The sequence below is a fragment of the Zingiber officinale genome, chromosome 3A, assembly GCF_018446385.1.
Source record: "Zingiber officinale cultivar Zhangliang chromosome 3A, Zo_v1.1, whole genome shotgun sequence".
Classification (NCBI taxonomy): domain Eukaryota; kingdom Viridiplantae; phylum Streptophyta; class Magnoliopsida; order Zingiberales; family Zingiberaceae; genus Zingiber; species Zingiber officinale.
In genome coordinates, this window is record NC_055990.1 from 47,982,845 (window position 1) to 47,998,914 (window position 16,070).

General features: G+C 37.0%; 1 protein-coding gene across 1 annotated transcript; it reads right to left on the minus strand.

The window, feature by feature from the left end:
- Nucleotides 1-12,612: 12,612 nt before the first annotated feature.
- Nucleotides 12,613-15,522, minus strand: LOC122051854 (receptor-like protein kinase FERONIA). Its single transcript, XM_042613156.1, has one exon. The coding sequence runs from the start codon at nucleotides 15,393-15,395 to the stop codon at nucleotides 12,885-12,887; it is 2,511 nt and encodes an 836-aa protein (XP_042469090.1). The 5' UTR covers nucleotides 15,396-15,522; the 3' UTR covers nucleotides 12,613-12,884.
- Between the last annotated feature and the right edge of the window lie 548 nt (nucleotides 15,523-16,070).

The window sequence follows — 16,070 nt, forward strand, 5'->3', positions numbered from 1 at the left end:
TCTAAGAAAGGTTTTCTACCTTTTCGGCATGGAGTACCTTTATCTAAAGAAATATGTCCTAAGACACCAAAGGAGATAGAGGAGATGAAGGTGGTTCCTTATGCTTCGGTTATAGGAAGCCTAATGTATGTGATGCTATGTACAAGACTTGATATCTGTTTTACCGTGGGTATGGTTAGCAGATATCAAAGTAACCCAGGACCGGGACATTGGACTGTCGTAAATCATATATTAAAGTACCTAAAAAGGACTAGAGATTATATGCTGATTTACTAGGCAAATGATTTGCTCCCTGTGGGTTACACGAATTTGGATTTCCAATCAGATAGGGACAGTAGTAAATCAACCTCGGGGTATGTGTTTACTTTGGGAGGTGGAGCCATAGCATAGAGGAGTGTTAAGTAGAAATGTGTTTCAGACTCTACCATGGAAGCTGAGTATGTGGCAGCCTCTGAGGCAGTCAAAGAAGTTGTATGGCTCAGAAACTTTTTGATAGACTTAGATGTGATTCTTGGTTTACCCAAAGTTATCATAATTTATTATGATAACAGTGGTGCAGTAGCAAACTCGAAGGAACCACGAGCCCATAAGGCAAGTAAACACATTGAGTGTAAGTACCACCTGATACGAGACATCGTAAAACGAGGAGAGGTTATTGTCGCCAAGATTACATCAGCAGATAACCTGGCAGACCCTTTTACTAAGGTCCTTCCGGCGAGAGCTTTTGATAGACATGTTGAGGGGATGAGAATCAAATGTATGGCAACATTTACGGTAGCATAGTCTTTTAGTATAAGTGGGAGATTGTTGGGATGTATACTATAAGTCTAGCTTTTGTATGAACATCTATTTTGAAATATTTTGAAATGAGAATCATTTTGGTCAAATGTTTGCATTTTATATTTATATATATGTTAATGTAGTTGTCCATTTAATTTATATTGTAGATAACATAGTGTGTGGTGCCACACAGAAGATCATGTTATCGGTTCCTTATAAATTATAAATAGTAGCTCACAACCAAGTTAGATTGGGATAAACTATTGGAATGGTTGTAGTGTAATTTGGTATTAGTTTGTCTTGACTATAAAATTATACTATTATACTATGTGTGTATTGAGCAGGACCATTTGAGGTTGTTTGATTTGTACTGAATACATAAAAGAACAGAACCTCTGTTATTATGGATGTGCGCCCTCTTAATCTCTATGTAATAATAAGCACGTATACTGAGTATTTATTTCTTTAACTTATCAATGGGTGAGATTTATTTGTTAAATCAATAGGCCCGATGGTACTGTTTATATGGTGTGTTGTTAATTATAGAAGGAATCTGTGTCCTAATTATTTAGGTTGATGATGTCCCCTTGAGGAGCTCATAAGGATTATCATCTAAACCCTGCAGTTGGACTTAGTCGGGCATGATAATAACGTTGAGTGGTACTACTCTTGGAATCAGATGTTAATTAATTGGGTTATCAGTAACTCAATTAATTAACGGACATAGGATATCTTAAACACAGGGAATTAATGCACTCATGATAAGAAGGAGCTCATATTGTAATATGGGATTGGTGTGGTAGTTTAATAATAACCCTTTAGTGGTATGCGTTATTATTGATGGACTTGAGTTGAGTGTTCGGGCCGAACACAGAAAACCCAAGTCCATTAGAAGGCCTAAACCAATTCCTCCTCTAAGTCCCTGTTGTAGCCTCTATATAAAGCCTCGCATCCACCCATCCACAAGTAGTTGTTGTTGTTGTTGTTTATGGTGAGCCTCCTCCTTTCCTAGGGTCGGCGACACAATCCTCCTCTCCTAGGGTCGGCGCCACATCCTACTCCTAGGGACGGCGTCACCCTCTTCTCCTTGCTAGGGGACGGCGCCTCTTCTCCTTGCTAGGGGTTGGCGGCCCTTACTTAGCATCCTTTGTGGACGACAGCTTGGAAAAGAAGAAGAAGAGGAGAAGGTGTCTCATCCTAGAGTTTCTCTTGGTGGTCGGACATTTGGAAACAACAAAGGGAAGGGTATTTGTTATCTTGGTAGATCGTCGCCCACATGACGTCCAAGAAGAGGAGAGGAGTACAGCAGAAGATCAAGAGGTCTTTAGCTACAAAGGAAAGGTACAACTAGTTCTTTAATTCCGCTGCGTAATTAATTTGGTTTTCTTTGTATCGATTTTGAATACCAACACAAGAGGCTAGCAATCTTGTATTTCGATCAAGGTGTGCTTTGATCCATCGAGAACTTGCTTGATTGATAAAACACATGTCTGATCGAACATGTGGGTTGCTAGAAAAAGTTCTGTACTTGTATAATTTTTGTACAGGGGAAAATGAAACAGAGCAGAATTCCAGCGCCTTCAATCAACAACCATTAATCACCCTTTCATCAATTGATCTATATGTGGAAATCCACCTAATTAAATCACAACATCAATTTAATGATTCTATTAATGGCAATATCAATCTAATTAACAATCCGTCATAACAAATCATAATATCAATCCTATGATCCTAATAACGATCATGCAACCATCTATATCAAACAATCACCAAATAACCATCATGAATCAATTACCCCCATTGATTAATCCAAATCCATAAGAAATCACAATTATATTGGATTTGATATCCATAAGCATTCCATAATAAAATTGCATTAGATCTATGCATGATTCACCTTCCAAGACTCACCCAAATCTGGAGACTCCTCTGTAACTCACTGCCGAAGAAGTCGCTGTCGGAAATTTGTGGCTGGAGATGTGGATCTCACACCCATAGAGATGATCGGAGATACAATGATTGGCCAAGCATCAAATCTTAGCATTTCAATATAGAGAATGGAAATTAGGTCTTCACTATTCAGATACATAGCATGCCTTACCTCAATCCGTTGTCAACGAACTCCTCTCCATGGCCAGATCTTTTGGCCATCTAGTGATTGGCCAATAATAGAGAGGAAGAGGGTAAGGGAACAATGATCCAAGCTAGGGCATGACCAAAGGAATCGACTATCGATGCCCCTTTTTAGTGTCTGCGGCCAGAGGAGGGAGGTCGACGGGCAGAGAAGAGCTTGGGCGTCCGTCGATGATCTAGGGCTAGCTGCTTCAGCCACAAGCTAACCGCTTCCAACAGAGACGGTGATAATGCGAGAGGAGGGTGAGTCGGCGACGATCATGTGAGAGGGAAGAAGAGAGTGGGTGGCCCTGCGGCGATCGGGTAACAAGGGAGATAATCGGGAGATGGAGCATGGGGTCTGCCTCATGGCTACTCATGGTCCAAGTGGGGTCGGCGACACCCGAGAGTCCAACGATGATGGCCTGAGGAAGGCAACGAGGTTGGGGAGGGGAGAGGAAGATGGGATTGGGAGGGAAATGAGATTCAGGGAAATTAAAAAATTTATAACCTAGGTTATACTTTATATACTTAGTGTTTAATAATCTAACTTTATTTAATCAAATCAATCGATTTCCACTTAAGTGATAATCTAAACAAGCTTGCTTTAAGCCTAATTGATTCATCCTTTTAAATATGTTATATGGACTCCGTTTAAATTCCAAAAATTTCTAAAAATTTTCAAAAAAAAATCCAATAAGATTATTCCTCCAATAACACTTATTATTTAATTTGTCATATCTTACAGGATGAACTTGCCTTTTCGCTTCAACATAAATCTTACACTTGTATTTCGGATAAAGGTGAAATGTAAATATGTTTTGCATGTTAATTAATCTACACAATATATTATAGTTAACAATCCTAGTCTACCATGCCACAAATATAAAGACTTAAGCATATAAATAAAAGAATTTTCAATTTTATTAACTTTAGACCTAATAGTTATTACACTGAACTTGAATAGTCCATCAATTACATAATCTTTTCCTAAAAATACTCTATTTTTAGATAGAACGACTCTGTCCAACTCAAAAATAATGTGCAAGTTATGTTTGCTTAATAGTGATCCAAACACTAGATTCTTCAGAATCTCTAGAACATAAAACATATTGTCGAGAGTCAATTTCTTGACTAAGGTCATATTTAACACCACTTTTCCTTGGCCCATATTGTTTGAGGTTGCTGAGTTCCCTATGAATAGTTGTCCCCATATTTGATTTCTTTAAAGTTGTAGAGTAGCTTCTTGTTATATATATATATATATATCCACCATTGTTGCTAGTTTGAACCCACCAGGTTTAATTAGGAGACCATGGTGCAAAGGTTGTCCATTACTGGTCCCTAGTTTAGGTTGACCACTTGCTTCTCCTTCGACTTTCTGCACTCCAAAGATTTGTACTGACTCTATCACAATTGAGACACTTCCTAAAGAACTTATTTTTGATTATGCCTCATCTGAGTCCCATCTTGGAAGACTTGAGATTCTTTCATTTTGAGTTTTGATCATGCCCGACCATGTTGCTTTTACAATAGCTTGAGAGAATAATATTCTCTCTGAACTCTTATTATCTTTATCAATACGAAGTCTAACAACAAGTTCTTCCACGTTCATCTCCTTGAAGTCCTTCCATCCGGGGGACAACTTCTCAATGATTGCTACCTTTTGGAAGGTTTCACTCAATACCATACCTTCTGAGTGAATCTCATGCAAAATCACCTAAAGCTCTTGGATTTAGCTAATCATCGTCTTGTAGTTAACCATCTTATAGTCCAGTAATCGACCCACAATAAATTTCTTAGCCCCACATCCTTTGTCTTGTATTTCTTATCCAAGAACTGCCACAACTCCTTAGTTGTTCTCTTTGTGATATACACAGCGTATAACATTAATAAGGTTGTTGAGGATGTAGTTTTGGCATAGGTATTGGGAATAAGTCCATGTCTTCACTACACTAATGGTCTGATCATCAACATCCTTAGCATGCTTGGGAGATTCCTTTATCAAGAATCGAGATAGATTCAGTGTAGTCAAGTAGAAGAGTATCTTCTGCTGCCACCTTTTAAAGTTCAACCCATTAAACTGGAGCCAAATTAACTTTAATACAATGCATTGGTCTAACTAGTTTAAAGTGAGGTGAGCTAGCTTCTTCTAGTTTCACTTGATTAGATGTACCAGGTAGGATACTCCTTACACAACCTAGACATGCACCTAACCAGGCTTTCCTAGGCTACGTCAGCTCAACCTTCTCTGATACCAAATTGTATGATTGAACTTCATGCTAGAAGAAGAAAGGGGGGGGGGGGGACAAGGAAATATAAACATGCAATATATTTACCTAATAATTAAGTATGTAAGTAGTTGATCAATCAAATTAGAAGTATACACATGTAGTAATAATAATAATAATATAATTTTTATTTTAAATTTCTCCTAGGTGGAGAAACCTTACAGAAAAAATCTAAAAATTAAACACAATAAAAAAATGAGGCAACACAATATAAATGAAAATATACATGTCGTAGCAAATAAGGAGAATGAGCACTTAGAGCACGAGAACAAAGTGAATTTTGTGTAGATGAGTGATTTTCAAGTTCGGTCTCGAAACCCATTATATAAGACTCCTCTAGTCGCTTGTATTAGTACTGAAATGACTATAACTTTTATCGATGAGATAACGTTAATGCAACTCTTTGGTGTGTTGGTTGCTACTCGGAAAGCCTAGAGGTTCCACTGTACAAAAATTTTGTACAAAGGTCTGAACATTTTCCTAGCTACCATGTGTTCTTTTAAATTAAATTTTGGATCGTCTGCGGAACTTAACACGTTTGATCCAAAACTTAATATATTTGTTCTTTTAGGTTTTGACTTGGATCTCCTGCGGAACTTAACACGTTCGACCCAAGTCACCTTAAGTTATTAATTCCATTAAATATTAATTTCCATAATCGGTTCCCAGTACTGACGTGGCGAGGCACATGGCCTTCTTGGATATGGGAGCAACCACCACCGACTAGACAAAACCTTTTATAGAAAGTTAATATTTAATTTCCTAAAATAACTTTAGGTTAACCGAAAAGAACAATCAAATCACAAGGAAAAGAAAAACAAAAGAACACTATATCGAAAACAAATTCGAAACTCTAGAATCGTATGCCTCTTGTATTTAGTATTATTTCTAAAATAACTAGTATGATGCGGAAAGAAAAATTACTAGTTATACCTTTTAGAAAAACCTCTTGATCTTCTACCGTATTCCTCTTCTAACCTTGGACGTTGTGTGGGCAACGATCTTCCGAGATGAGAACCACCAAGCACCTTCTTCTTCCTTGCAAGTTTCGGCCATCAAAACTTCTTCTAGGATGAAGAGGTTCGGCCACCACCACCATGCTCCAAGGGATGCTAGAAACAAAGCTTTCTTTCTCTCCTTCTTCTTCTTCTTCTCTAAACTTGATCCGGCCACCATATGAGTCTCCACAAGAAGGATGAGGTTCGGCCATCAAAGAGAAGAAAGGAGGAGAGGATGGCCGGCCACACCAAGGAAGAAAAAGAGAGAGGAAAAATAATAGAGTTGTTCTCAATGAAGGCACCTCTACCCTCTCTTTTATAATCCTTGGCCTTGGCAAATAAGGAAATTTAAATAAAAATTTCCTTAATTCTTTTGCCATTGATAAGGAAAATTTATTTAATTAAAAATATTTTTTTTCTCATCAACAATGTGGTCGGCCACTTTAAACCAAGCAAAGGAAATTTAATTCAATCAAGAATTAAAACTTTCCTAATTTGTTTCCGGAAATTTTATAAAAATTTCTCTAATAATTTTCCCTTCATGATGGTCAATAAAAAGGAAATTTTATAAATTAAAATATTTCTTTTAAACATGTGGATAAAAAGAAAGTTATCTTTAAAAATTAAAATCTCTTCCAATCTACAAATAAGGAAAGATATCTAATCTTTTCTTAATCCTTGTAGAAGCTTTATAAAAGAGATATTTAATTTTTAAACTCTCTTTTAAATCATGAACATGATTAAAAGGAAAGTTTTTACCAAAATTAAAATCAACCTTTTAATCTACAAATAAGGAAAGAGATTTAACTCTTCTCTTAATCTTTTGTAGAATCTTATAAAAGGAAAGTTTTAAATTTTTAAACTCTCTTTTAAATCATGTTATCCACATGAGAAAAATTTTAAAAATAAAATTCCTTTTTATTTTAATAGGGCCGGCCACCTAAGCTTGAGTTCAAGCTAGGGCCGGCCACATGAATTCACCCATGAACCAAAACATGGCCGGCCCTAGCTTGGTTTCCAAGCTAGCTTGGCCGGCCCCCTATAGGATGGGTAAGAAGGTGGGTATAGGTGGGTATAGTACTCTATAATTAAGAGGCTACGATAGGGACCGAGATGAGGAATTGGTTTTGGTCTCCCGATAAAATTAAGCATCCCGTGTTCGCCTAGAACACACAACTTAATTTTATCAATAATAATTCATTCCACTAGAGAATTATTATTAAACTACCGCACCAATCCCAAATTACATTTTTTGGGCTCCTTCTTATTATGAGTGTGTTAGTCTCCCTGTGTTTAAGATAACAAATGTCCACTAATTAAGTAAGTTACTGACAACTCACTTAATTAATATCTAGCTCCAAGAGTAGTACCACTCAACTTCATCGTCATGTCGGACTAAGTCCACCTGCAGGGTTTAACATGACAATCCTTTTGAGCTCCTCTTGGGGACATTCTCAACCTAGTATCTCTAGGACACAGTTTCCTTCTATAATCAACAACACACACTATAAGTGATATCATTTCCCAACTTATCGGGCTTATTGATTCATCAAACTAAATCTCACCCATTGACAAATTAAAGAAATAAATATCAAATATATGTGCTTGTTATTATATTAGGATTAAGAGCACACACTTCCATAATAACTGAGGTCTTTGTTTCTTTATAAAGTCAGTATAAAAGAAACGACCTCTAATGGTCCTACTCAATACACTCTAAGTGTACTAGTGTAATTATATAGTTAAGATAAACTAATACCTAATTACACTACGACCTTCAAATGGTTTGTTCCTTTCCATCTTGGTCGTGAGCTACTGTTTATAATTTATAAGGTACTGATAACATGATCCTCTGTGTGTGACACCACACACCATGTTATCTACAATATAAATTAATTAAACAACTACATTTATCACAAATATAGACATTTGACCAATGTGATTCTTATTTCTAGATAAATATTTATACCAAAAGTTAGACTTTTAGTATACACGCTAACATGGTGGACTAGACACCCTCTGGTGGACTAGATAAGGGTCAAATTTCATCTTGATCTAACTCACTCGGATTGTTGATAACGTCATCTCCCGATCACCCGGAAGATGCTCCGGTTGCCCGTATCCTCTGGTCTCCTGGACTTCATACAATTGTTTAGACCCTCTGAAATCCCTTCGTCAAGAGTTATCACTAGTCAGTTGCCCCTGGACTCCCTTCGAGTTGTTTGGAACCGTCGAACATGCTTCCCTACAATAGTTATACGTAATGAGTATGATACAAAATGTAAAGTTACTTGCACTTAAGTTGGGTCTAGACGTTCAGCCTGCAGCTGACTCATCTAGAGTGAGTTGCCAAGCCATAGCTCCAAACTGCTTCCATTTGGATTTGTTTACCAAGCCCTCAACTCCCTACTGACTCCACCTAGCACCTAACTAGAACTTTGTTTGTTAAGCGTTAATCACTCGGACTTGATTCACCTAGTCTCTAGCTAGGATTTATCTATTAAGCCTTAATCACTTGGACTTGATTCACCTAGCCTCTATGTCTGTCAAGTCTTAATCACTTAAACTTAATTCACCTAGCCTCCAGATAGAAATTTGTCTATCAAACCTTAATCACTTGGATTTGATTCACCTATCCTACAACTAGGAATTTGTCTGTCAAGCCTTAATCACTTGGGCTTGATTCACCAATCTTCTAGTTGGGAATTTATCTACTTAGTCTTCAATTAAAACTTAGCTCATGTTTATGCCTAGTTCTATTAGGACTTAGTCACTGTCTGTTTTACAACCAGAACTTCAACACCTGTCAAGTAATCTATATTTATAAAATTGATACAACTGGTTAGATCATAACTAATCTAACTTTAATTTTAGTTATATATCAAAACTCTAGATTAAATATTGTGCACCAACACCAACACCAACAAGAATCATAAACTCCAAAGGCACATGTCAAAATGTTAGAAGGAAAAATTATCGGAGGAAAACTCCAAGTAAAAGAGTAACATTAACCTGAGGTGGCCTCTTGTTCAATCGTAGACCAACAACTTCCAGATCCTTTGTTAATATTTGCCTATGTCCTTCGCTCTGAAATCATCATAACCAGAATTCAGATCAAATTTGGTGTAAGAAGTCCCAGCTACCATCATGATTAAAGAAACTCTTAAAAAACACGATAGCTGAAAAGTTAATTCTCATAAATTAAATATTCTGAAAATTCAATTTTGTCGAATGAAAATGCAATAGAAAAGAAAATTTACGAAGCAAAATCATTTATGTATATCACATATGATGACAAAATATTTGTATAATAATCATTATTTGAAAATTGCATTTGTACTACCACTTTTTAAAAATTCCACAACTTTGTTAGATATATTTCCATATACAACGTGCATAAATATAAGTGAACTACGAATTAGAGAGGTTAGTTTACTTTGGTCTTATTAGAAATGTTGATGCTCAAGATTTTCAGTGTGCAAATGCATATAAGTTTAAAAAAAAACATAAATTGTACTGAAAATAATGCATACCATCATAATTTCACAAATACGTTTTTTATCTTAAGCGTATTATAGTATGACATTAAATTAATCAACCATAATAAGAATTTTATCTATGATTTCATTATTAAATTAAAAATTTTAGCCTCCACATCGTAGACAGATCTCAGCTTCATCACCAGGGAACAGCAAACATGAAATCTAATCAAGGATTGCACAACATGATGCTCGTAAATCCAAAATATAATTAATCTGATATGATAATTGTTAGTTGCTACTCAGAATATCGTATTGGTTTTTCTGTACAAAAATTTTATATAAGTCCTGAATCATTCCTAACAACATATTGTGTTCTTTAGAAATTAAATTTGGAATTGCAAACAGAACTTAACATTATTGATTCCAAATTCAACTTATCTGTTCTTAGTGGTTTAGACTTGGATCGCAAAAGATGTTTAACATTATTGATCCAAATCCACTCATGTTACAAATTCAATTAAATATTAATTTCAAACATGGCGAGATACTAGGGCTTCTTGGATATGGGAGCATCCACCACTTCCTAGACAAAGACTTTCAACAAAATTTAATATTTAATTTCCTTATATTAACCCTAAGTTTAACAAAAAAAAAATAATCGAATCACAACTTCGAAAAACAAAAGAAACACAAAATCAAAAACATAAATTCGATTACCTAGATTCAATAGTCTCTTGTGTTTGGTATTTCAAGATTTAAATAAAAGGATAAACTAGTTATGATACGGAAACTAATAACTAGTTATACCTTTTATACCTTATAGACCTTACGATCTTCTGCCGTATTCCTCTTCTTATCTCGAACGTCGTGTGAGCGACCAGCTACCGAGACAAGAATCCACCCAAGCCTCCTTCTTCTCCTTGCAGGTTTCGGCCACCAACAATCTCCTAGAGATGAAGAACTTTGGCCACCAACAAAGCTCCAAGGAATGCAAAGAAAAAAACCTCCATTCTCTACTTCTTCTCCAAGCAAAATCCGACCACTAAGAGTCTCCTAGAGAGTTGATGCCGCCGGCCAAGAAAGAAAAAAAGGGGAAGAGGAAGAAAAGAGGGAGGGTCGACCACCACAAGGAAGAGAAGAGAGGAATACTAGATGTATTATTTTTTTTATGAGGTGAGGCACCTCTACCCTCTCTTTTATATTCCTTGATCTTGGCAAATAAGGAAAGTTTTAATAAAAACTTCCTTATTTTCTTTACCATAAAAAGGAAAATTTAATTGATTAAAAAAATTCCTTTTTCTCTATCAATGTGGTCGGCCACCTCAATTTCTCCAAACAAGGAAAGTTTTAAACACAATTAAAACTTCCTAATTTGTTCCAGGAAATTTTTAAAATAAAAATTTCTCTTAAAAAATTTTCTTCGTGGTTGGTTATAAAAGGAAACTTTTATAAATTAAAATATCTCTATTAATACATGTGGATAATTTACAAAAAGGAAAGTTTTCTCTAAAATTAAAATCTTCCTTTTAACTACAAATAAGGAAAGATATCAAATCTTTCTCTTAATCTTTTATAGAAAGTTATAAAAGGAAAGATTTAATTTTAAAACTCTCTTTTTAAAATTATGAGGATGGTTACAAAAAAGGAAAATTTTATAAAAAAATTAAAATATTTCTTTTAACTACAAATAAGAAAAGATATCAAACCTTTCTCTTAATCTTTTGTAGAAAGCTATAAAAGGAAAGATTGAAATTTTAAAACTCTCTTTTAAACCCATGATATGGTTGCAAAAAAAAGAAAAGTTTTATCAAAAATTAAAATCTTCCTTTTAACTACAAATAAGGAAAGATATTAAACATTTCTCTTAATCTTTTGTAGAAAGCTATAAAAGGAAAGATTTAAATTTTAAACTCTCTTTTAAAACCATGATTACCACATAAGGAAAAATTTTAAATAAACTCTTTTTATTTAATTGTGGCCGGTCACTTAAGTTTGGGTTCAACCTAGGGCCGACCACCTACTTAACCCATCTAACCTTGGTTTGGCCGACCTTAGCTTGGGCTCCAAGCTAAGCTTGGCCGGCCACCTTAAGGTGGGTAAGAAGGTGGGTATGAGTGGGTATAAGACTTTATAAATAAGAAACTACGACAGGGACCTAGAGGAGGAATTGATTTTGGTCTCCCGATAAACTTGAGCTTCCCGTGTTCACCCCGAACACCCAACTCGAGTTATTATTGAACTACCGCACCAATCTCATATTACTATATGGAATCCTTATCATGAGTGTGTTAATCTCATGTGTTTAAGATATAGAATGTCCACTAATTAAATGAGCTATTGACAACTCACTCAATTAATATCTAGCTCCAAGAGTAGTACCACTCAACTTCATCGTCATGCCAGACTAAGTCCACCTGCAGGGTTTATATGACAATCCTTATGAGCTCCTCTTGGGGACATCATCAACTTATATTACTAGGACACAGTTTCATTCTATAATCAACAACACCATATAAATAATACTATTTTCCAACTTATCGGGTCTATTGATTTATCGAATTAAATCGCAACCTTTGATAAATTAAAGAATTAAATATTGAGTATATGTGTTTGTTATTATATCATGATTAAAAGCGCATACTTCCATAATAACAAAGGTCTTGTTCTTTTATGCAATCAGTATAAAAAGAACTTACCTTAAATGGTCCTGCTCAATACACTCAGAGTGTACTAGTGTAATTTTATAGTTAAGATAAACTAATACCAAATTACACTACGACTATTCCAATGATTTGTTCCTTTCCATCTTAGTCGTGAGCTTCTGTTTATAATTTATAAGAAATTGATAACATGATCTTCTGTATGTGACACCACACACCATGTTATCTATAATATAAATTGATTGAACAACTACACTTAGTATATAAATGTATACATTTGACTAAATGTGATTTTTTATTTCAAAAATAAATGTTTACAAAAAATTAAACTTTTAGTATATACTCTAACAATAATAAGAAGACTCAAATCCCAATTCCCAACAACCTACTATTATTAGTAGTGTATATGGTTCAATAGCATGACCATATAGACATCCTTAAATTGCACAAACTTGTATCATTTGTACTATCTCACGCAGTTGAAGTGAACTTAGATTACCAACTTCAATGCATAGATAAAGGCTTATCCATTTGCGTCATCTATGTTTAATCTAAAAGTCAAGAACAAGAATAAGCTCTTATCAGAGACCTGTGGGAAGACAACGCGAGGGATCTTTTGTATGGCAGCACCTCACTAGCAAAGCTCCGACCTCTGATCATTTTGGTAATAGTGGTTGTCGTGCTTGATTCCACCATTGAAGTGAGTATTGCATTTTCAATTATACCATCAGTTATTTCACCATCATCATCAGTATGTTCCTGGAGCCGGAGGGCAAATTCAAGGTTCTGAAGGACATCGCCCATGGAAGGTCGGTCCGCCCCAACATCAGCCACACATTTCTCTGCAGTCTCGGCAAACTTCTCAAAACTTTCTGGAGCCATCCTACCCTTCAAATATGGATCGATGATATAGACAAGGTTGCCATTCTTCTGACAGTGAACTGCCCAATCAGCCAAGTTCACTTGTTCATCTGGAAGCATGTGCACAAGAGCAGGCCGGGCACAGAGGACCTCAAACAACACAACCCCAAAAGAGTAAACATCAGATTTCTCAGTGAGCTGGTGCCTCCAAGCGTACTCAGGGTCAAGGTAACCAAAGCTTCCCTTCACCATTGTGCTGACATGGGTGTCATCCAAGGTCGGGAGAGTTTTCGAAAGTCCAAAGTCTGAAACTTTGGCGACCCAATTTTCATCTAGCAATATGTTTGTGGTTTTGACATCTCGGTGTATGACGGTGTGCTTTGCGCCTGTGTGAAGGTAATGCAACCCTCGTGCAGCCCCAATGCAAATCTCAAGTCTTTGTTTCCATGAAAGTGGTGGCTTCTGAGAATTATAGAGGTGATCACGAAGTGTACCACGAGCCATATAGTCATAGACTAATATCATTTCAGAGTTCCCCTGACAGTAGCCGATCAAAGAGACAAGGTGTATGTGTCGGAGCTTTGAGAGCGTCTCAATTTCGGAATGGAACTCATGGACACCTTGGTCGGACGTTGGGTTACTACGCTTGATTGCAACCTTCATGCCCATGGCATTGATCTCCCCAAGATAGACCTTCCCAAACCCACCAATCCCAAGAAGAAGAGACTCATCAAAGTCTTTTGTGGCAGCCTTAATCGTTGTAATGGAGAAATGCCGACAAAGATTAGAAGGGATTGGCGAGGCACAGCAACTAGATGTCTCGTGGCAAGCAACGACTTTCTTCTTCCTTCGGCACTTGCATAATAGAATGAGGCAAAAAGCAACAAGCAAGACAGCAACCCCACCAACAATAGCAGGAACAGGCTTATGATTCTTCCTGCTCACATCCTCGTTAGGACTGCCGACAATCGGATGGCTAACCGATTCTGGATTAAGACCAGCTAAACTGTTGCTGCCAATGTCTTGCAACTTGAAGACCTCAAGCCCATTTAGGATGGCATCGTAATACTCTGGTTCCGCTGCAACGTCAGGATGAAGAGCAACCCACATGTCCATCTGCCCACTTCCCATTGTAATCACCGCATAATCCCTGTACGCTGGGACACCTATATTGCCACTCCAAGCAATAACATCAGCATATTTCTGTACTGTCTGGTTATTAATGAAGATATCAAAAACTCTCTGGTTCGTCTTGGTTATGGGATACTGGATCTCACAGAAATGAAAGCGGACAAAGTAATAGAAGCCAGCATCCACCTGAAGAATCCATGTAAGATTGTACTGCAAATTCACTCCTGCATCTGGACCCATTGACCTAGCTGTGGCATAGACTTCAGTCGGCGCAATGTATGTCGGAACTTGAGGGGGGTATGAGATGCTAACGTTTGGATCATTTGAGTATGTCACGCCAAAAGCAGCGCCGAAAATATATCTTGAATCATCTTCCCAGGAGCGGAACAGTTCATCATCGCGAGGGGTGATTGCGCGACCACCCACGTTGAGCCGGTAAACAGTTTGAATAGCCCATTCTGGATCAATCTCATAAGAGATAGATTTCCCATAAGCATCAGTGATAAGGATAGGATTGTTGGAGACAAAGATGTCAGGGATGGGCACAATCTCGATACCGTTTATAAAGGCAAAAGAATTGGGAGTGGAGGAGGGGGTGAAGGTGAGGTTCAGGACACCGGCTGACACATTCAAGGAAAATTCGCGGGTGATGTAGGGGGAACCTACAGCATCAGCGACAAGAGAAGCACTGAAATTGTGAAGGAGGGTGTAAGGGACAGCTGTGATAGAGAAGAAGGAGTCGGTGGCGGTGTAGTTGGCATAATTTACAGGGTAGAAATAGAGGCGGAGGAAAACCCGACCGACGGCGAGAGGGAAGGAGTAGGTAGAAGTGGAAGTGAAGATCCGCGCCGTCAAGTACGGAACTTTGGCCACCGACGAAACTTGCTGTGGAGCTGCGACACTCTCACTGCTCGAGGGGAGAGAGAACTCGGAACCGGAGTCGGGGGTCCAAATTCTTCCATCGAGGTCCGAGTCTGGCGCAGGAGCTCCGCAATTGAGGAGGATTGAGGGTTTACTGTCTGCAACCACTGATAGCGTTATCAAAGTAGCACAGAAGAGGGGACGAGCGTTTTTCATGGGGGGGGAAAAAAAAGCTCAAAACCTCGAACAAGATTTAGTCTTTGCACTACTCTGCAACAAGGATAAACCAAAATGTTGAAGAAGAGGTTTTGGCGAAGGATTGAATACGATCGAAGGGTTTTGATGATCATTTTAAAGTACCAATGATGACCTTTTTCAACAAATTTTTCCATTGATCATTTAAAAATAATAATTTTTATTTATACGGCTGGCAAATAGCAGGCGATCATTATAATGGCGACTTGGAGATTCCATATTAAAAAATACATATATTAAAATTATAATAGTTTTGAGGTAAAGCTGCTTCACATAAAATGGAATAATTTGTTTTGAGGTAAAGATATTTTAAATAGAATATACTTTTAATATGAAACGCGCTTTTCTTTCTTGTTTTTTATATGAAACGTCCTTTTTTCCATCGTAATGAAAAAAAAACGTTTCAATCTTTAATACGACTTTTAAACAAAATCGTGATAAAAAAAATAAGGTACAGATGGTTGCTTGGTTGAGCCAGTCAAAGGTTTTGACTAGAACTTCAACCTGCCTTCCAGTTTCAGCAGATGACAACCGGATTTGGTTGGCGGGCAAACTGTCAACGTCATCAGTGCCAATAACATCCATCTTGTAATAAACCATATATGCGTAGAAGTTATCATTTAGATATGTACTTTA

Bases quoted from the DNA above. Each gene is read 5' to 3' on its own strand.
- LOC122051854 (XM_042613156.1), bottom strand. From the start codon at position 15,395: ATGAAAAACGCTCGTCCCCTCTTCTGTGCTACTTTGATAACGCTATCA.